This window comes from Thamnophis elegans, chromosome Z (genome assembly GCF_009769535.1).
Source record: "Thamnophis elegans isolate rThaEle1 chromosome Z, rThaEle1.pri, whole genome shotgun sequence".
Taxonomy (NCBI): Eukaryota; Metazoa; Chordata; class Lepidosauria; order Squamata; family Colubridae; genus Thamnophis; species Thamnophis elegans.
Window position 1 is genome coordinate 129,553,095 of NC_045558.1, and position 15,819 is coordinate 129,568,913.

Genomic DNA, 15,819 nt, shown 5'->3' on the forward strand with positions numbered 1-15,819 from the left:
CTACTACAGTTCAGACTGGTTCAACCGAGAAGATAGTAATTTGGGTGCCCAAGCCTCTGAACTGGTTCTGTTGGTGGTGCCGTAGGCACCACCATCTTGTTTTTTCTTCTGCGCATGCACAGAAGCAATTTTTCACTACTGCACATGCAATAGTGATGGGAACGCCAACCATGGCCCTCATGGGTGCCATTTTTGGCTGCGATAGTGTCCTGCAACCATCTTCCAGCAAAAAGGTTTGCAGCCATCCTGAGCTCCATTTTCACGGGAAGAAGCACTGCAGGCCAGTCCTTTGCTGTTTCCAGGGTGGCCCCATGGGCCAGATTTAAGCACCCCGTGGGACAGATCCAATCCCTGGGCCTTGAGTTTAACACCCTGGTCTTTACCATCTATTAATGTATTCTGACTGAAAAAGATCCACCTAGGCTGACCTGACAGTGAATCTATACTATTTACTCAATAATCTGTCCTCCCACCCACCCCCCAAAAAGTTGGATACTACTATCAGAATCCAATAAGGGCTTCTTAGCGTCTCAAAACCTCTGAATTGGATTTTGGTAACTACCATATTATACTTAAGCCTCCTTCAAAGCATTACTCATGAACATCCAAGACTATAAAAAAATCTAAGCCACTGGCAAACAAAATGCTGGACAAAATTGCCATGGGAAGAAATTGTACTTTATTGGTTGACATGGATATAAACCTAGACACATTCCAACATTAGACAAACATTTATTTTGTGCATTTTTGAAAAAAAAAATCTGGCTCAGTTTTCCCAGACTGCAAAGTCTAGCAGAAAAAGGAAACATAACATTGAGGAGAGTTTATAAGATTCAGAAACATAATTCAGTTTTTTTTAATAAGTTTGTCCTTTCTATTTAAATCAGGTCTCAGAAGAATAATATAGCATTTTGGGAAAAAGATGCAGCCAAGCAATCCCATTGCTGAAGCCAAAATGGAGAAGATCTCCACCACCACCATGTACTTCCCCTTGGTGCTCAGATAGGTGGGAACAAATGTTACCCAGACACTGCAAAAGACCAACATACTAAAGGTGATGAATTTGGCTTCATTGAAGCTGTCAGGTAACTTCCTAGCTAGGAAGGCCACAGTGAAGCTGATAAAGGTCAAGAATCCCATAAAGCCAAGGACAGTATAAAACATGATGGTTGATCCTTCATTACATTCTAGTATAATTTCTTCAGCCATTGAGTGACTATTAGAATCTGGAAATGGGGGAGAAATTGCCAGCCACACAACACAAATTGTGACTTGTATCAGGGAGCAGGAAAGGACAATGGAGTTGGCTAGCCTTTTCCCCACCCATTTTTTTATTTGGGATCCTGGCTTGGTGGCCATGAAAGCAAGAACCACTATGGTTGTTTTACCCAAAATGCAAGATATGGCTACAGAGAAGATGATGCCAAAAGCAGTTTGCCGCATGAGACATTTCACTGGATCAGGCTGCCCAATGAAAAGAAAAGTGCAGAGGAAAGATAGCTGGAGAGCAATGAGAAGAATGTAGGTGAGGTTCCTGTTGTTGGCTTTGACTATGGGGGTTTCCCACTGTTTAATGAAGATCCTCAGCACCAAAGCCGAAGTTGCAAGAAACAAGACAGCTACGGTGGTCAAAGTGATTCCCAAGGGTTCTTCGTAAGACAAGAATGTTATCCGTTTTTCAATGCAAAGATTGTGAGCTACATTTGGGTATTGACCTTCTGGACATTGTAAACAGTCATCTGCATCTGCAAAAGAAAGCATTAATATTTATACGCAGAGTTATGAAATGAAGGATCCTTGGTGTTCTCTTGGTTGTTTTCCTGCAGATATTTCATTACCCAACCTAGGTAATATCATCAGTTCTAGTGACTACACTGATGATGTTACCTAGTTTCAGTGGTGGGTTCCTACCGGTTAGGACCGGTTTCGCTGAACCAGTAGTGGTTTGGCAGCCTGGGTCACTGGAACAGGCAGCGAACCCAGGTATACCATGCCCCCGAACTGGTTCTCTAGGCAGCGCCATAAGCGCAACAATCTTGTATTTTAGTTCTGTGCATATGTAGAGCAATTTTAATTGCACTGTGCATGGGTGCACAGTGCGCATCAAACGCACCCAAAGCACAAAGTGCATGCATGCACATAACGCACACATGAGCAAACTGACAGTCGTGCCTGCCGTAACCCACCCCTGTCTAGTTGGGATAATGAAACATTTGCAAGAAAACAACCAAGCTCAGAGAGCACTAAGGACTGCTCAAAGAAAACATTGTGGCCCAAATAAGCTGTGAATGCGACTCCATTTATTTCTAATTAATTGTGTACATTTTATTTGTATTACAGCATTGCAACTTGAGAATGGGAACATCTACATGCAGAAAAGTAACCTGTATATGCTTGGTCATATAGAGACCAAGAATGTTGCTTGTGTCGATCTCAATGTCATTTTGGAGGATGGAAGGATTGTATAAGACAAAAGTTTATGTCAATTCAGAGTTTCCTAATTTATTTTTTTTGCAGAGAAATATTGTGATACTTCTTTGTGAGCTCATCTTGGAATCTTACTTAACAACTGACTTATTTTATGGAAGATGAGTTAAAATCTATCTTTCTTCTTAATACCATGTTTCTCAGTGATAGGATTCATTTTTTTACTACCAGTTCTGTGGGCATGGCTTGGTGGGTGTGGCATGGCCTGGTGAGCATGGTTTGTTGGGCATGGCAGGGGAAGAATATTGTAAAATCTCCATTCCCTCCCCACTCCAGGGAAAGAATGCTGTAAAATCCCCATTTCATACCAGTCAGCTGGGCCTAGGGAGGCAGAGAATAGATGGGGGGATGGAGCCAGTCAGAAGTGGTATTTACTGGTTCTCCGAACTACTCAAAATTTCCTCTACTGGTTCTCCAGAACTGGTCAGAACTTGCTGAATACCACCTCTGGTGTTTTCCCGAAAATACAACCAACTCAGAAAGTATGTCCTAGCTTGATTTTTACACCTGTGCCCAATATAAGCCCTATCCCCAAAATAAGCCCTATTTAAGACCCCGCCCACTCCAGGTGCACAGGGAAAAATTAAGCTAGGATAGGGATGAGGGGATGGAGCTGCCCTACTAAATATCTTTGGACAGTTGCAGCCATGCCTCACACACCTCAGCCTATTTCCTCTGCAGTTGGCAAGGCTTTCCTGAAGGCCTATGTAGCCAATAACAGAGCTCTGGATTGATCCGGAGCTCTGTTATCAGTTGCAGAAACCTTTCCAAAAGGCCTCTCTAGATAACAGAGCTCCATATCAATCCAGAGCTCTGTTATCGGCTACATAGGCCTTCAGGAAAGCCTTACTGGCCTTGCTGGTGACGACATGCCCAAGTGAGGTGAATCAGTGGATGACATTCCTCCAACCTCACCACAAAAAAAAGAGCTGGTGCTTTTTTTAGTGGCAAAAAAAATATGAAACAGGGTCTTAATTTCTGGAAAACACCGTATCTAGGTAGAAGTAATCTAATTCCTTGGAGAAATTTCCCTTAACTCATAAACTTTTTCATTTTGGATATTCTTCATGTTCAACTGACAATTATTTTAACAAGAATTCCAGTTATTTATATTTAAAGATCCATGAATATTGTAATTCATTATCAGAGCAGCAGAAGAACCAATATTTATGTTCCATATCCATTTATGTGCCTGCTTCTCTCCAAAATGCACACACTCATCTTCTTGCTTCTTTATACCTAACATAGTATCATGAGCCATGGTGGTGCAGTGGTTAGAATGAAGTACTGTAGGCTACTTCTGCTGATTGCTGGCTGCCAGCAGTTCAGTAGTTCAATTCTCACTGGCTCAAGATTGACTCAGCCTTCCATCCTTCCAAGGCAGATAAAATGAAGAGCCAGATTTTTGGCATATTGCTAAGTCTGTAACTTGTTTAGAGAGGGCTATAAAGCATTGTGAAGTGTTATATACATCAAAGTGCTATTGTCATATTCAATTCTCTTCCTTCAAAGATGAAGAATAATAAAACAGAAGTGCTCAACTTTTCCCAAGTGCTCCCTTAATTTTAAAATAATTTTACTCTCACCTAGTGAGAAGTCTTTTCATCATGTAGAATTTTTTACATCTGATTCTGCACATATGGAAAGTCAAAATCAGATATAATGTTGTAGCCTGTCAGCCACCAGCCAGTTCAGCAGCCAAATCAGAAGAGGTGGAGACATGGGAGTCAGGGTCAGCTTCAAAGCAATCTGGGAGCTCCAAGGGGGAAGAGGGAATGGAGCTGACAAAGAGAGAGAGAGAGAAAGAGACAAAGCCTGGGCCATCCGTCAGCCCTCAGATGGAGAGTCAACAGCTCCCAGATCTGGAGGTGGCTGATGAGGAAGAGGAGGAACAGCTGGGTCCAGTGTCTGATGCACAGATGCACAAAAAGCAGAGGAGAGGAAAGCAATGGAAATCTATGGGCCAATCCTAGGGAAGGAAGTGCCACTGCTGCTAGCGAGGCCCCACCAGGAGTGGGTTCCTGCCATTTCATTTCATTTATTGAATTTATAGACCGCCCAATCCTGGAGGACTCCGGGCGGCCAATTCTAACCTCTTCCGTAGAAGAGGTTCCACAAATCTACAGTGCCGTTTAGAACTGGTTCCAGCTTCCCCCCATGCCCATCCGCACATCATCAAGAAGAAGAATGAGAGGAGGAATTCTGGGAGTTGAAGTCCACAAGTCTTAAAACTGTCAAGTTTGAACACCCCTGGGTTTTTTTTCTAAAGGGTTAGGGGTGCAAGGGTCTTGTAACTTGACAGCTTTATGACTTGCACACTTCAATGCCAGAGTTCCTGAGCCAACATCACTGGAGAAGGAATTCTGGGACTTGGAGTCCACAAGTCTTAAAGCTGTCAAGTTTGAACACTCCTGGAGTTAGGGGTGCAAGGGTCTTGTAACTTGACAGCTTTAAGACTTGTGTGCTTCAAATGCCAGAGTTTCTGAGCCAACATTTTAGTTGCTAAGCAAGAGTGTTATTAAGTACGTTTCACCACATTTTACAAGTTGGCCACGCCCACCCAGTCACATGGCTACCAAGCCACTCCCACCCAGTCACATGGCCAGCAAGCCACTCCCACATGGCTGGCAAGCCACTCTCACAAAGCTGGACACACCTACAGAAGAGGTTCTAAAAAGTTTTGAAACCCACCACTAGACCCCACCTTGCACTGGGGATAAAAGGCAGGGGACGGAGATGAATAGGTGTGGCAGACAGCTATTCATCTTCTGGTCAGAAGGACTTGTTAGCCTGCAGGAGAAACATTTTGTTAGGGCTGCCAGCATTCCTAATAAAGGAATCTTTTGAGTTCATGTCAGCCGGTTTGTCATTTTGGGGGAGCTGGGTCAAAACGTATAATGTCAGGGACAACAACAGGGGCCAGCAATTTAGATTTAGATGTTAGGAAACACTTTTGAAAAAAATATATAATACTGAGGTTGCCTTGCTTCAATGAAGCCAATACTCTGAATTCTGAATAACTGATTACATTTGAGAACAATACAGTGCAGACTAAACACAGATAGGTACACAATACTCCTGGCGAGAATCAATAAGCTTTCTCCATTATATACATGGCACATCTTACCTAATCTGTTTGAAATTTTCCCCTCTGCACAAGGAAGACAATCATAGCAGCAAAACGGTTTCTCGTCTATTTTTTTCTTGAGGTAGCCTGGATAACAATTTTCATTGCATACAGAAAGTGGTAGCGCCTATTCAGAAATGAAACCAGGAGGGAGTTCAATAGTTTTGTTTTATACACTCGTATTTCACTGTATATATGATATTCTGATAAATCTGAATGAGGTTTTGAGAAATTCTATACATGGCATACAAATCCACATTTTATTAGATAGGAAACTTGAATGAATGTCACCATAATAATGTGACATTGTCTATATGTCCTCATGGAATCGTGCATTTCCTAATATAGTCTAAGAGATTTTCTGAAGGCTTAATTGTTCGAACTGGATTTCCCTCAAATTCCATTTTGGTCAATCTAATCAGAAAATATCCATGGAGATTCTCAATCATCCATCTGATGGGTTGTCCCAAAGGTGCTTTACAAAAAGCAACAGAACTTTCTTGGGTTTTTTCCTTGAAAACATTTGAGAAACCTTTAGTTCTTTGAGAACTGAAGAAGCTTCTTGGATAAGAAATGAAATATTTACAAGGGGAAAAAAACAAAGCCCGGTTGTCTTTTGAAAAGCATCTTTGGGGTGAATCTGATCAGTAATGTATCCCATGATTTATAGGTGAAATTAAACCTTGGCATTATTTGCATTTTCACTGATTCCAGTCCTTTCTGTCAAATAGATCGTGAAAAGTAGTACTATAGAGCATTTACTCATGGGATACGGAGTTCCACTTGCATTTAATCAGCCTTGTAGAATATAAAATTATGAAATGGATCACTTTGTAAAGGTGTCAAAGTTACAGGTTAAAACTAAAGAAAATAGATGAGATTTCAAAACATGTGCAATTAGAATATAATAAAATTATAAGGTAGTGATTTACGACCTTTAATTGATGAAGAAGGAAAAATTTGAAACAATGAGGAATAAGATATTTTAACCAGTACCGTGTCTCAGCATGTAGCTTGTTTATTATTAAATAATTTCCAGCTTTTATAATTCAAAGATGGTTTCCTATTTACTTCTGAAAAGACAGTAAAAGTTTAATAATGGAAGCCCTATATAATTGGGGGTCTAAGCAGGGGGTTAGACTAGAAGACCTTCCAACTCTGTTATGCTATTCTATTCTATTCTATTCTATTCTATTCCCTTCCATTCCAATCCAATCCAATCCAATCCAACCCAATCCCTACTCTGTTCATTTTTCAACACATTTTATTGCCTTAATTTTATTACTAAATGAAGAGTCTCAAATGATAAAAGTGATGCTTAAAAATGGCAAGGAGGAGGATTCTAGACAACCTGAAATGTCAGTAGGAAATACCTGGTTGAACATGGTCGGCCAGATGATGTTTTCTTCAGAAATTATGAAAGACTCTTCTGGAGAAGCCAATGGGTCTACCTTTCCAACTTTGATTTTAAGGAAAGTTTGGTTTGGGAATGTGATCCAGTTGATGATATCAAATCCAGTTCCTAATTCCCCCTTTTCATTAAAGAAAACTTTTTCCCCAACACTGTTGTTAAATAAGACTGTTCTCAGGTAAGGATGGAGCTAAATGGAAGCAAATCAAACACAAATGTTTTGTGTTTGAATTATGTTGATTCTTTAGCTTTGTGTTTTAATTGTGCAGGCTGTCCAGGGTTACGTGTGTGAGATGGGCAGCTATATAAATTCAACAAATAAATAAATAAATACAATTGATCTTGAAAAAATAAATATTCCTATGCTAAATGTACAGTACTACTTTTTAAAAGTTCTGGGTAATACTGTACAGGTGAATTATAATATTAATAAACATAATTTCACCAAAGGGAAATGGCTTGACAAAGCTTCAAACAGCATTATGAAACGGTGATTTAGTCAAATGCATTTTTCCCCAAATTGAATTGTTCTTACACAGCTCCCCCACACTGCTGTCATAAAAAGTGAACCAGGGCAAAGATTTGTGTAATTTCTAAACTATGTGGATACTGAACTTGAAATGTGCATTTTTCTGGTCAGAAAATCACCTGAACACATCAGGAAAGTTTGATCAATGTATCATTCTACCATATTTTTCAGAGTGTAAGACATAACCCCCCCCCCTAAAAGAGGCTGGAAATTTGGTGCATCTTATACAATAGCAATAGCAATAGCAGTTAGACTTATATACCGCTTCATAGGGCTTTCAGCCCTCTGTAAGTGGTTTACAGAGTCAGCATATCGCCCCCAAAGTCTGGGTCCTCATTTCACCCACCTCAGAAGGATGGAAGGCTGAGTCAACCTTGAGCCGGTGAGATTAGAACCGCTGAACTGCAGATAACAGTCAGCTGAAGTGGCCTGCAGTACTGCACCCTAACCACTGCGCCAACTCAGCTCTACACCAAATGTAGCCCCTCAGACCCACCGGCCCCTACCCTTTCTCCTCCGCAAATCATGTTTTCGGGCGACGATCGGCGGCAATGTGCTTTAGTGGTCCCTGCAGCCTGGAACAGGTTTCAAATGGAGCATTTGGAGGGTGAAAATGCAAGGCATAGAGGCCAAAATGGTGACCCTGAACAGCTGCTGCCTTGTCTGACTAGTTCCATGCTTTGCCTGCTGTACTCACTGGATCTCCCTGTGACAATCAGCTGTGGTTTTGAAGCTGCATATCAGCCCCAACGAGTCCTGTGTGCTCACAACCTGCGAACCTGTTGCTAACGTTCATCTCTGGGAATAGCTGATTGAGGGTATTCCAGGAGGCTGATCCACCCGCCAATCAGCTGCTTGTGCTGAATTAGGGTAAAGTGCTGAAACTGACCAGGCTGTTTATTAATGATGCTAGCCAGATAAATACCGATGGATCAGGCTGAAATTTGACTGGATCTCATCGGCTCGGGCAAACCAATAGGGACAATTTGAATCGGCTCCCTGAACCAGTAGAAATCACCCCTGGTTGGCCCCATCCATGGCCACCCAGTGACCGCTCATCTCTTCCGTCCACTCGCATAGCCCTTCTGACTGCTCAACCCGCCTACCTAATCCAAACATTTATCCCTCCATTCACAGCAGAGCAGCTGCAGCCTGTCCCTTTAAGGCAGTCCCTTGGAGGGAGGGGGCCAGGGTGGATGATAAAGGGAAGAGCAAATCTGCTGTGAATGGAGAGAGAAACAGTTGGATTCTGTCTAGCACATAAGTCAATGTTAAATGCGGCAGAGAGAATCTGAATCTTTCTCCTCCATTCACAGAGGAGCTCCTGCAGCCTATTGCTTTAAGGTAGTCCCTGGGAGGGAGTGGGCCGGGGGAGACCATAAAGGGAGCAGCAGTTCTTCTGTGAATGGAGGGAGAAATGTTCAGATTCTCCTTGACACAGCATTCACTATGAGCCCTTCTCGTGCCATACACACATTTTTTTCCTACTGAGTTCTGTGGGCATTGCTTGGTGGGGGGGGGGTCCTGTGATTGAGTGGGCATGGCCGTGAGTGACATTAAGTTGGCCACACCCACTCAGTCACAGGAACCTCCCCCCATCAAGCCATGCCCACAAAACTAGTAGGAGAAAAAATTGAACGTCAGCCCTGCGATGGATGCTGGTAGGTAGAAGCAGATTTTTTTTTCTTATTTTCCTCCCCAAAAACTAAGGTGTGTCTTATACTCCAAAAATACAGTAATTTCTTCTAATATTACCAGCCATGTTTCTTCCTTGAGAATCATCAGGCTTCCATGGTCCGCCCTTGCTCCGTGTTTGTGTTTGGATGAAAACATGGCTTGTAAAGCATATGCCATGGCATAGATTGCATTATAAATGCTGTAACTCTGCCCAGTCATGGTGGTCTCAAATATCGAATTAGGAAGAGTCTCCAGCTTCTCTTCTCCAGTGCACAGCACTCCACCCGCCTCACCTAACCTATCTTTAAAGAAAGAACATTCAAATGCCTGTTCCCAGAACAATCTTGTTATATGGTCTTCTTCTTCTGAAGTAGGACTTCTCATCTGCAAGAATGGTTTGAACTCCGTCACCTCCTTGGAAGAAACTGCAAAAGATATGGCACCATGAATAAAGTCCAAAGGCCGTATTTTTTGAAAAGGGACTGATGTGAACTCCATTTGGGCTGGCATGATCCAGACTTTGTCTTTTCTCCTTACCGGTATATACTCATATTCTGAAAGATAGGGAAATATCCTGAAAACGGCAATGACCTGGTTTTCACAGTAGAGGATGACAACATTGGCCGTGCTGTTCATGACAATCTTGTACAAGGCAATAAAATCTTTAAATACCATGTCAATGTCATTCGAAAAAGTTTCTTTGGGCAACTCTTGCATGAAGTCAAAGCAAATACCTTTCTGGGCAAACAGTATATGGGCATTCCGTACGAACCTCTGCCCACTCTCATCACGTTGGGAGATCAGCCCTATCCACACCCACTTTAAATGCAACAGCAGCTGAAGAATCCCCTTGGTCTGAAGCTCCTCATTTGGGAAAAAACGATGAAAGAAAACGGTGTCTTCGCTGTTGTCTACCATTGGAGCGGATCCATAGATGAGCTAAGAAAAATAATTTAAATTTGTTGGGTTTTAGAGTTTATGATTCAGACTACGTTGATTGCAAACTTCAAAAGAAATATAGTCTAGAAAGATTTTTTTTTGCTTTAATAAGTATAAGTGAATAAAAATAAATAATATTTCAATGCCAGAGATTTGATGATTTATTGTTTCAGTAATTCCTGAACTTTAACAGGATAACAAAATAACAGAATAACAGAATTGGAAGGGACCTTGGAAGTTTTCTAGTCAAACCTCTGCTCAAGCAGGAAACCATATACCAGTTCAGACAAATCATTGTCCAATCTCTTCTTAAAATTCTCATGTCCAATCCTCTGAGATCCTCTACTCCACCCACAACTTCTGAAGGCAAGTCATTCCATTGATTAATTGTTCTGCCCTTAATTCTAGTTGTTTCTCTCCTTGATTAATTCTCATCCATTGCTTCTTGTTCTGCCTTCAGGCACTTTAGAAGATAGGTTGCCACCTCCCCTTTTTTATCTCAGATATTCTTAGATATTGGAACACTGCTATCATGTCACTCCTAGTTCTTCTTTTCATTAAACTAGATATACATACTTCCTGCAACTGTTCTTCATAGTTTTTAGCTTTCGGTTCCCTAAACATTTTTGTTGCTGGTCTCTGCAATGTTTCTAGATTTATTTGAATTCACAAAATCTTCTCATTTTCCATGTGATGATCTGCTATGATATTTGATGGTATGACAAGTGATATATGATATGGTACAATATGATATAGTATATTGCCTTCCATATAAGAGTGGCCTGATTAGGAAGTAGTGTCTCCTTGCCCCGTTCTTTAGAACAGGAATGAGAAATACAAATAATAATCTGAAGACACTGATTCACATTTGTACAGTAGTCAGACTATTGCAATGTGCTCTATGTATTCTTCCAAGACAATGTGCTGTCTTGGAAGGAAGTTTGGAGATTAGAGGAGCTATGAATGTGTTTTCCAGGTAATTACTCAAATACACTTGCCAGTGTCACACATGCACTGTGATCACCGCCTTGATTGCCCACACTCTTCTACACTCAAATGAAAATAAAGAATATCTCAATAAAGGACACTATCTCAGGTTATTTTCTTGCAGATGTTTTATTACTCAAACTAGGCAACATCATCGGTGTTAGAATATTACATAAGGTTTCAAGTGCACAGATTCTGATGGGCCATCGGAAGGACACAGAAGAATCATGGATCTAGCCCACAGGTGATAAAACTTATACTGATGAACACCTTATCCATGTCCTCAGATTCCACAAAGTCAAATGAATCTCAAGCTGTTTTCACCTTGTTCAAAAATAAAAATATTTTTTTGGGGGAAAATTATCCCAAAGAGTTGTAAGCATGATAGAACAAATGAAGCCATCTGCACAATTTTCAGTCTTCAAGGGAGGCTCTGCTTGTTGGGATTGCTTCTCTCCACCAAAAAGGAATGAGATTTTCTAAATATTTGCATTTCTATTTCAAACCAACTGAATTAAATATTTCTTTGTTCCTTCCAACTATCATGGATATGAATACAAGTTTTTATCTAGTTACATAAAAGGCCATGCATCTTAAGGGAATGCTTTGTAAGATTGCATCAATTCCACTCCAGCATGAGTAAACACTGAAAGTGCGCATAATGCTATTACCTTCCCACCAAAGGTGGTTCTTATTTTTACATGCTTTCAAATTGCTAGTTTGGCAGAAGCTGGGACAAGTAATGGGAGCTCACTCCATTATGCGGCGCTAGGGATTCAACCGCCGAACTGCCGACTTTTCTGATTGACAAGCTCAGCGTCTTAGCCACTGAGCCTCCACGTCCTTTAGGCACATATCACATAACTAATCCCTACTGTTTAGGCAATGTTGCCTTTTTTTTTTTACTCAGATGGTCAATTTGTATGCAAATCTCAAATTTACATACACACACATACACACACACTCACACATGCACACTCACACTATATATGAAACTTAAATAAAAAAGCTAACCAACCATGAATATTAGACATTGTGAAAAGAAAGATATTTATTCATAAGTTATTCTTACTTGTGGCATCTTGTAGATATTCAGAATATTTGGCATAAATGGACAGATGTTTGCATTAGGTCCTGCAATAACAGATATTGTCTTCTCCTGCATATCACATTTATAATTAGGGATGAATTTGCCCTGTGTGGACAATAGCTCCAGTGAAGCAAAATAGGTCCATTTAGCCATGAAATTGCTGTTCGTGATGCGAATGCCCAGGGTCACATTAGATAAGAGCTGAGGGTTTTCATTGATCTCCTTTACAGCAAAAATTAAAGCTAAGGTGTGTTGATAGTTTTGAAGAAAAAACCTGCAATGAGAATTATGGATGCATAGAGTTCTAGAGTGAAAAACAATGTGATCTTCAGGCAGCAACTAGAATTGGGTTTTCTGCTTTCAAATATATTTTAAAACTAACTTAAAACATGAAATATATGTTTATATGAAAAAGAACAAACATATTTCACTAGAGAATGGATGAATGGCCAAATAGAATATTCATGAATGATATTACATTTGGCTTGTCTTACTATTTTTAATCCTGCTTTATACATCTTCTTTCTTATAGAGTCTGTCATTGGCACCTCTATAACTGTCTGGTTGGGTTCTGCAACCAAACAAGACAGACACAGATTTCAGAGGATAATCAGAATTGCAGAATTGAGGATCTATATACTGCACAAGTCAAAAAGAGGGCCGTGAAAATATTTAAGACCCCTCATATCCTGGACATAAATTGTTTCAACTCCTACCCTCAAAATGACGCTATAGAGCTCTGCACACCAAGACAACTAGACACAAGGACAGCTTTTCCCCTAATGCTATCACTCTGCTAAACAAATAATTCCCTTACCATGGTCAAACTATTCACTAAGGTTGCATTACTATTACTATTAGTCTTCTCATCATTCCTATCACCCATCTCCTCCCAATTATGACTGCAGAACTGTAATTTTGTTGCTTGTATCCTTACAATTTATATTGATATTGATTGTTTCCTGATTGCTTATTTGTACCCTATGACTATCATTAAGTGTTGTATCTTATGATTCTTGATGAATGTATCTTTTCTTTTTATGTACACTGAGAGCATATGCACCAAAGACAAATTCCTTGCGTGTCCAATCAGACTTGGCCAACAAAGAATTCTATTCTATTCTATTCTATTCTATTCTATTCTATTCTATTCTATTCCATTCCATTTTTTCTATTCTATTCTTCACTTTTTTTCTGTAAAAGTTTAAGCTCTGCAAGATGCAAGAATGCAATTATTTTAATTCTTTGAAACTGTTAAAGCAACCTTGCTATTTGCCAGGATCACGCAACAACTGCAGAAAGCAGAATAAGCAATCCTCGAGAAAAATGTATCTACTTCAAATATGTTCAAGATATACTTTAGAACTTAGAAGGTCTAAAGGACCATCTAAGACTTGAAGTCAAAATGCACACAGACCTACATTTTTCTTAATATCCATGAAAATAATTCAAATCCTAAATATTGATGTCTGATTAATTGCAAAAAGTGATCAGGGACACATTATTGGTGATACATTCTACAGTATATAAATTAAAAAGTGAACTGTAGATTTTCACCATTTCTAAAAACAAAAGGAATGACTGCACATTTTATTTAGTCACTTGATATTATAGGTTTTGTTTTATTTTTTTAAGGCAAGAAGTATACATGGGCATCTAAGTACATACAAGAAACTTGGATCAATCAACAAGAAATACCAACTATTATTGGCATGGTTGATAATGATGATACTATGCTATAATGCAATTATTATATGCTAAACATTACTATAAAGCAATTGGAAGGTAGGATTTCCATCAATAATACAATAGCAGAGTTGGAAGGATCTTGGAGGTCTTCTAGTCCAAACCCTTGCCTGGGCAGGAAACCCTATACCATTTCAGACAAATGGCTATCCAACATCTTTTTAAAGACTTCCAGTATTGGGGCATTCATAATTTCTGGAGACAAGCCGTTCCACTGATTAATTGTTCCAACTGTCAGGAAATTTCTCCTTGGTTCTAAGTTGCTTCTCTCCTTGATTAGTTTCCACCCATTGCTTCTTGTTCTCCCCTCAGGTGCTTTGGAGAATAGTTTTACTCCCTCTTCTTTATGGCATCTCCTGAGATATTGGAACACTGCTATCACGTCTCCCCTAGTCCTTCTTTTCATTCAACTAGACATACCCAGTACCTACAACCGTTCTTCATATGTTTTAGCCTCCAATCCCTTAATCACCTTTGTTGCTCTTCTCTGCACTCTTTCTAGAGTCTCCACATCTTTTTTACATCATGGGGACCAAAACTGGTTGCAGTATTCCAAGTATGACCTTACCAGGGCAATATAAAGTTGTATTAACCCTTCATATGATCTTGATTCTATCACTCTGTTTATGTAGCCTAGAACTGTGTTGGCTTTTTTGGCAGCTGATGCACACTGCTGGCTCATATTTAAATGGTTGTCCACTAGGATTCCAAGATCCTTTTCACAGTTACTACTATTAGGTCGACATTCCCTCTTTAAATATAGTTAAACATGCAAGTCATCATAGTAAAGAAAGATATCTAATAGCAGTATACATGAGGTCATCAACTAGTTCTTCATCTGGATGCCTTCTAAAATCCACTGCATCAGAAATCATGTAGAACTGAGAAATAATGCCAGCAATGATGAGATCTCCTCTATGATAATAATTATGCTTAAGAAGATTAGTCTTGCCCACTAGACAGCTAGCAGTAGCAGGAATATGGCATACCACATCTGGCAGTAATATCATCAGCGACATGAACAGTAACATATTGTACAAGAAATCTGAATTTCCTTCTGAAAAATAAAAGTGTCATTAAAGTATAATAGCCTGCATATATGCTATTTTACTTGCTTGCTTGGAACTTGGAAGTGTACAGTTTGAAGAACTGGATTGTCACAGTTCTGCCTTTTGCATCCCACGCCTGAATGGACAAGAAATGTTATTGGCTCCCTTCAATCATATTTCATTGTTATGGTATGCTCCCTGAAGCCCCATAGAGGTTTCAGAAGGAATTTAATTAATAAAATGTATTTTGGTAATTATAGGAAAGATAATCATGACTCCTTCCAGAGACAATGAATGGAAAATAACTTTTTTTTAAATCTGAAATAGCAAGAGAGTTTTAGGTCTATAATTTCCCCAGAAAAGCTTGTAAATACTATTAAAGCTTAATCTCCAAATGATCCCAGGTTAGAATGTGAGGAAATAAATATGTTTTAATGAGAGGCCCCTTTTTCAACACTTTTTAAAAAGCAGAAAAAAAGAATGGATTGTTTCCCTATATTCATTTACTACACATAATTATTAATTCATAATCAAGAGGCGTGTGCCATAACTTAGCAAGTTTGGTGAGAATACAGAGCTGCAATTACATCCATTTATCTTTGAATATTTTAGCAGCTGCAATGTCAATTGATATTTAATTGTTTATAGGTTATCACATTTAATGTCCACTCTCCAAATGATCATTTGAAGTTACGATGGTAAGGAATGTGGGGTATATCTGACAGGCAGAGGTGGTATTCAGCAGGTTCTGACCAGTTCTGGAGAACCAGTAGCAGA

The 15,819-nt window shown here is 39.7% G+C and overlaps 1 protein-coding gene across 1 annotated transcript; it reads right to left on the minus strand.

Annotated features, from left to right (window-relative positions):
• Positions 1-846: 846 nt before the first annotated feature.
• On the minus strand, positions 847-15,024 carry LOC116521775 (vomeronasal type-2 receptor 26-like). Its single transcript, XM_032236431.1, has 6 exons — positions 14,807-15,024; positions 12,230-12,407; positions 9,310-10,170; positions 6,988-7,215; positions 5,615-5,741; positions 847-1,745 (listed from the first exon to the last, which is right to left on the minus strand). The coding sequence occupies exons 1-6, from the start codon at positions 15,022-15,024 to the stop codon at positions 847-849; spliced, it is 2,511 nt and encodes an 836-aa protein (XP_032092322.1).
• Between the last annotated feature and the right edge of the window lie 795 nt (positions 15,025-15,819).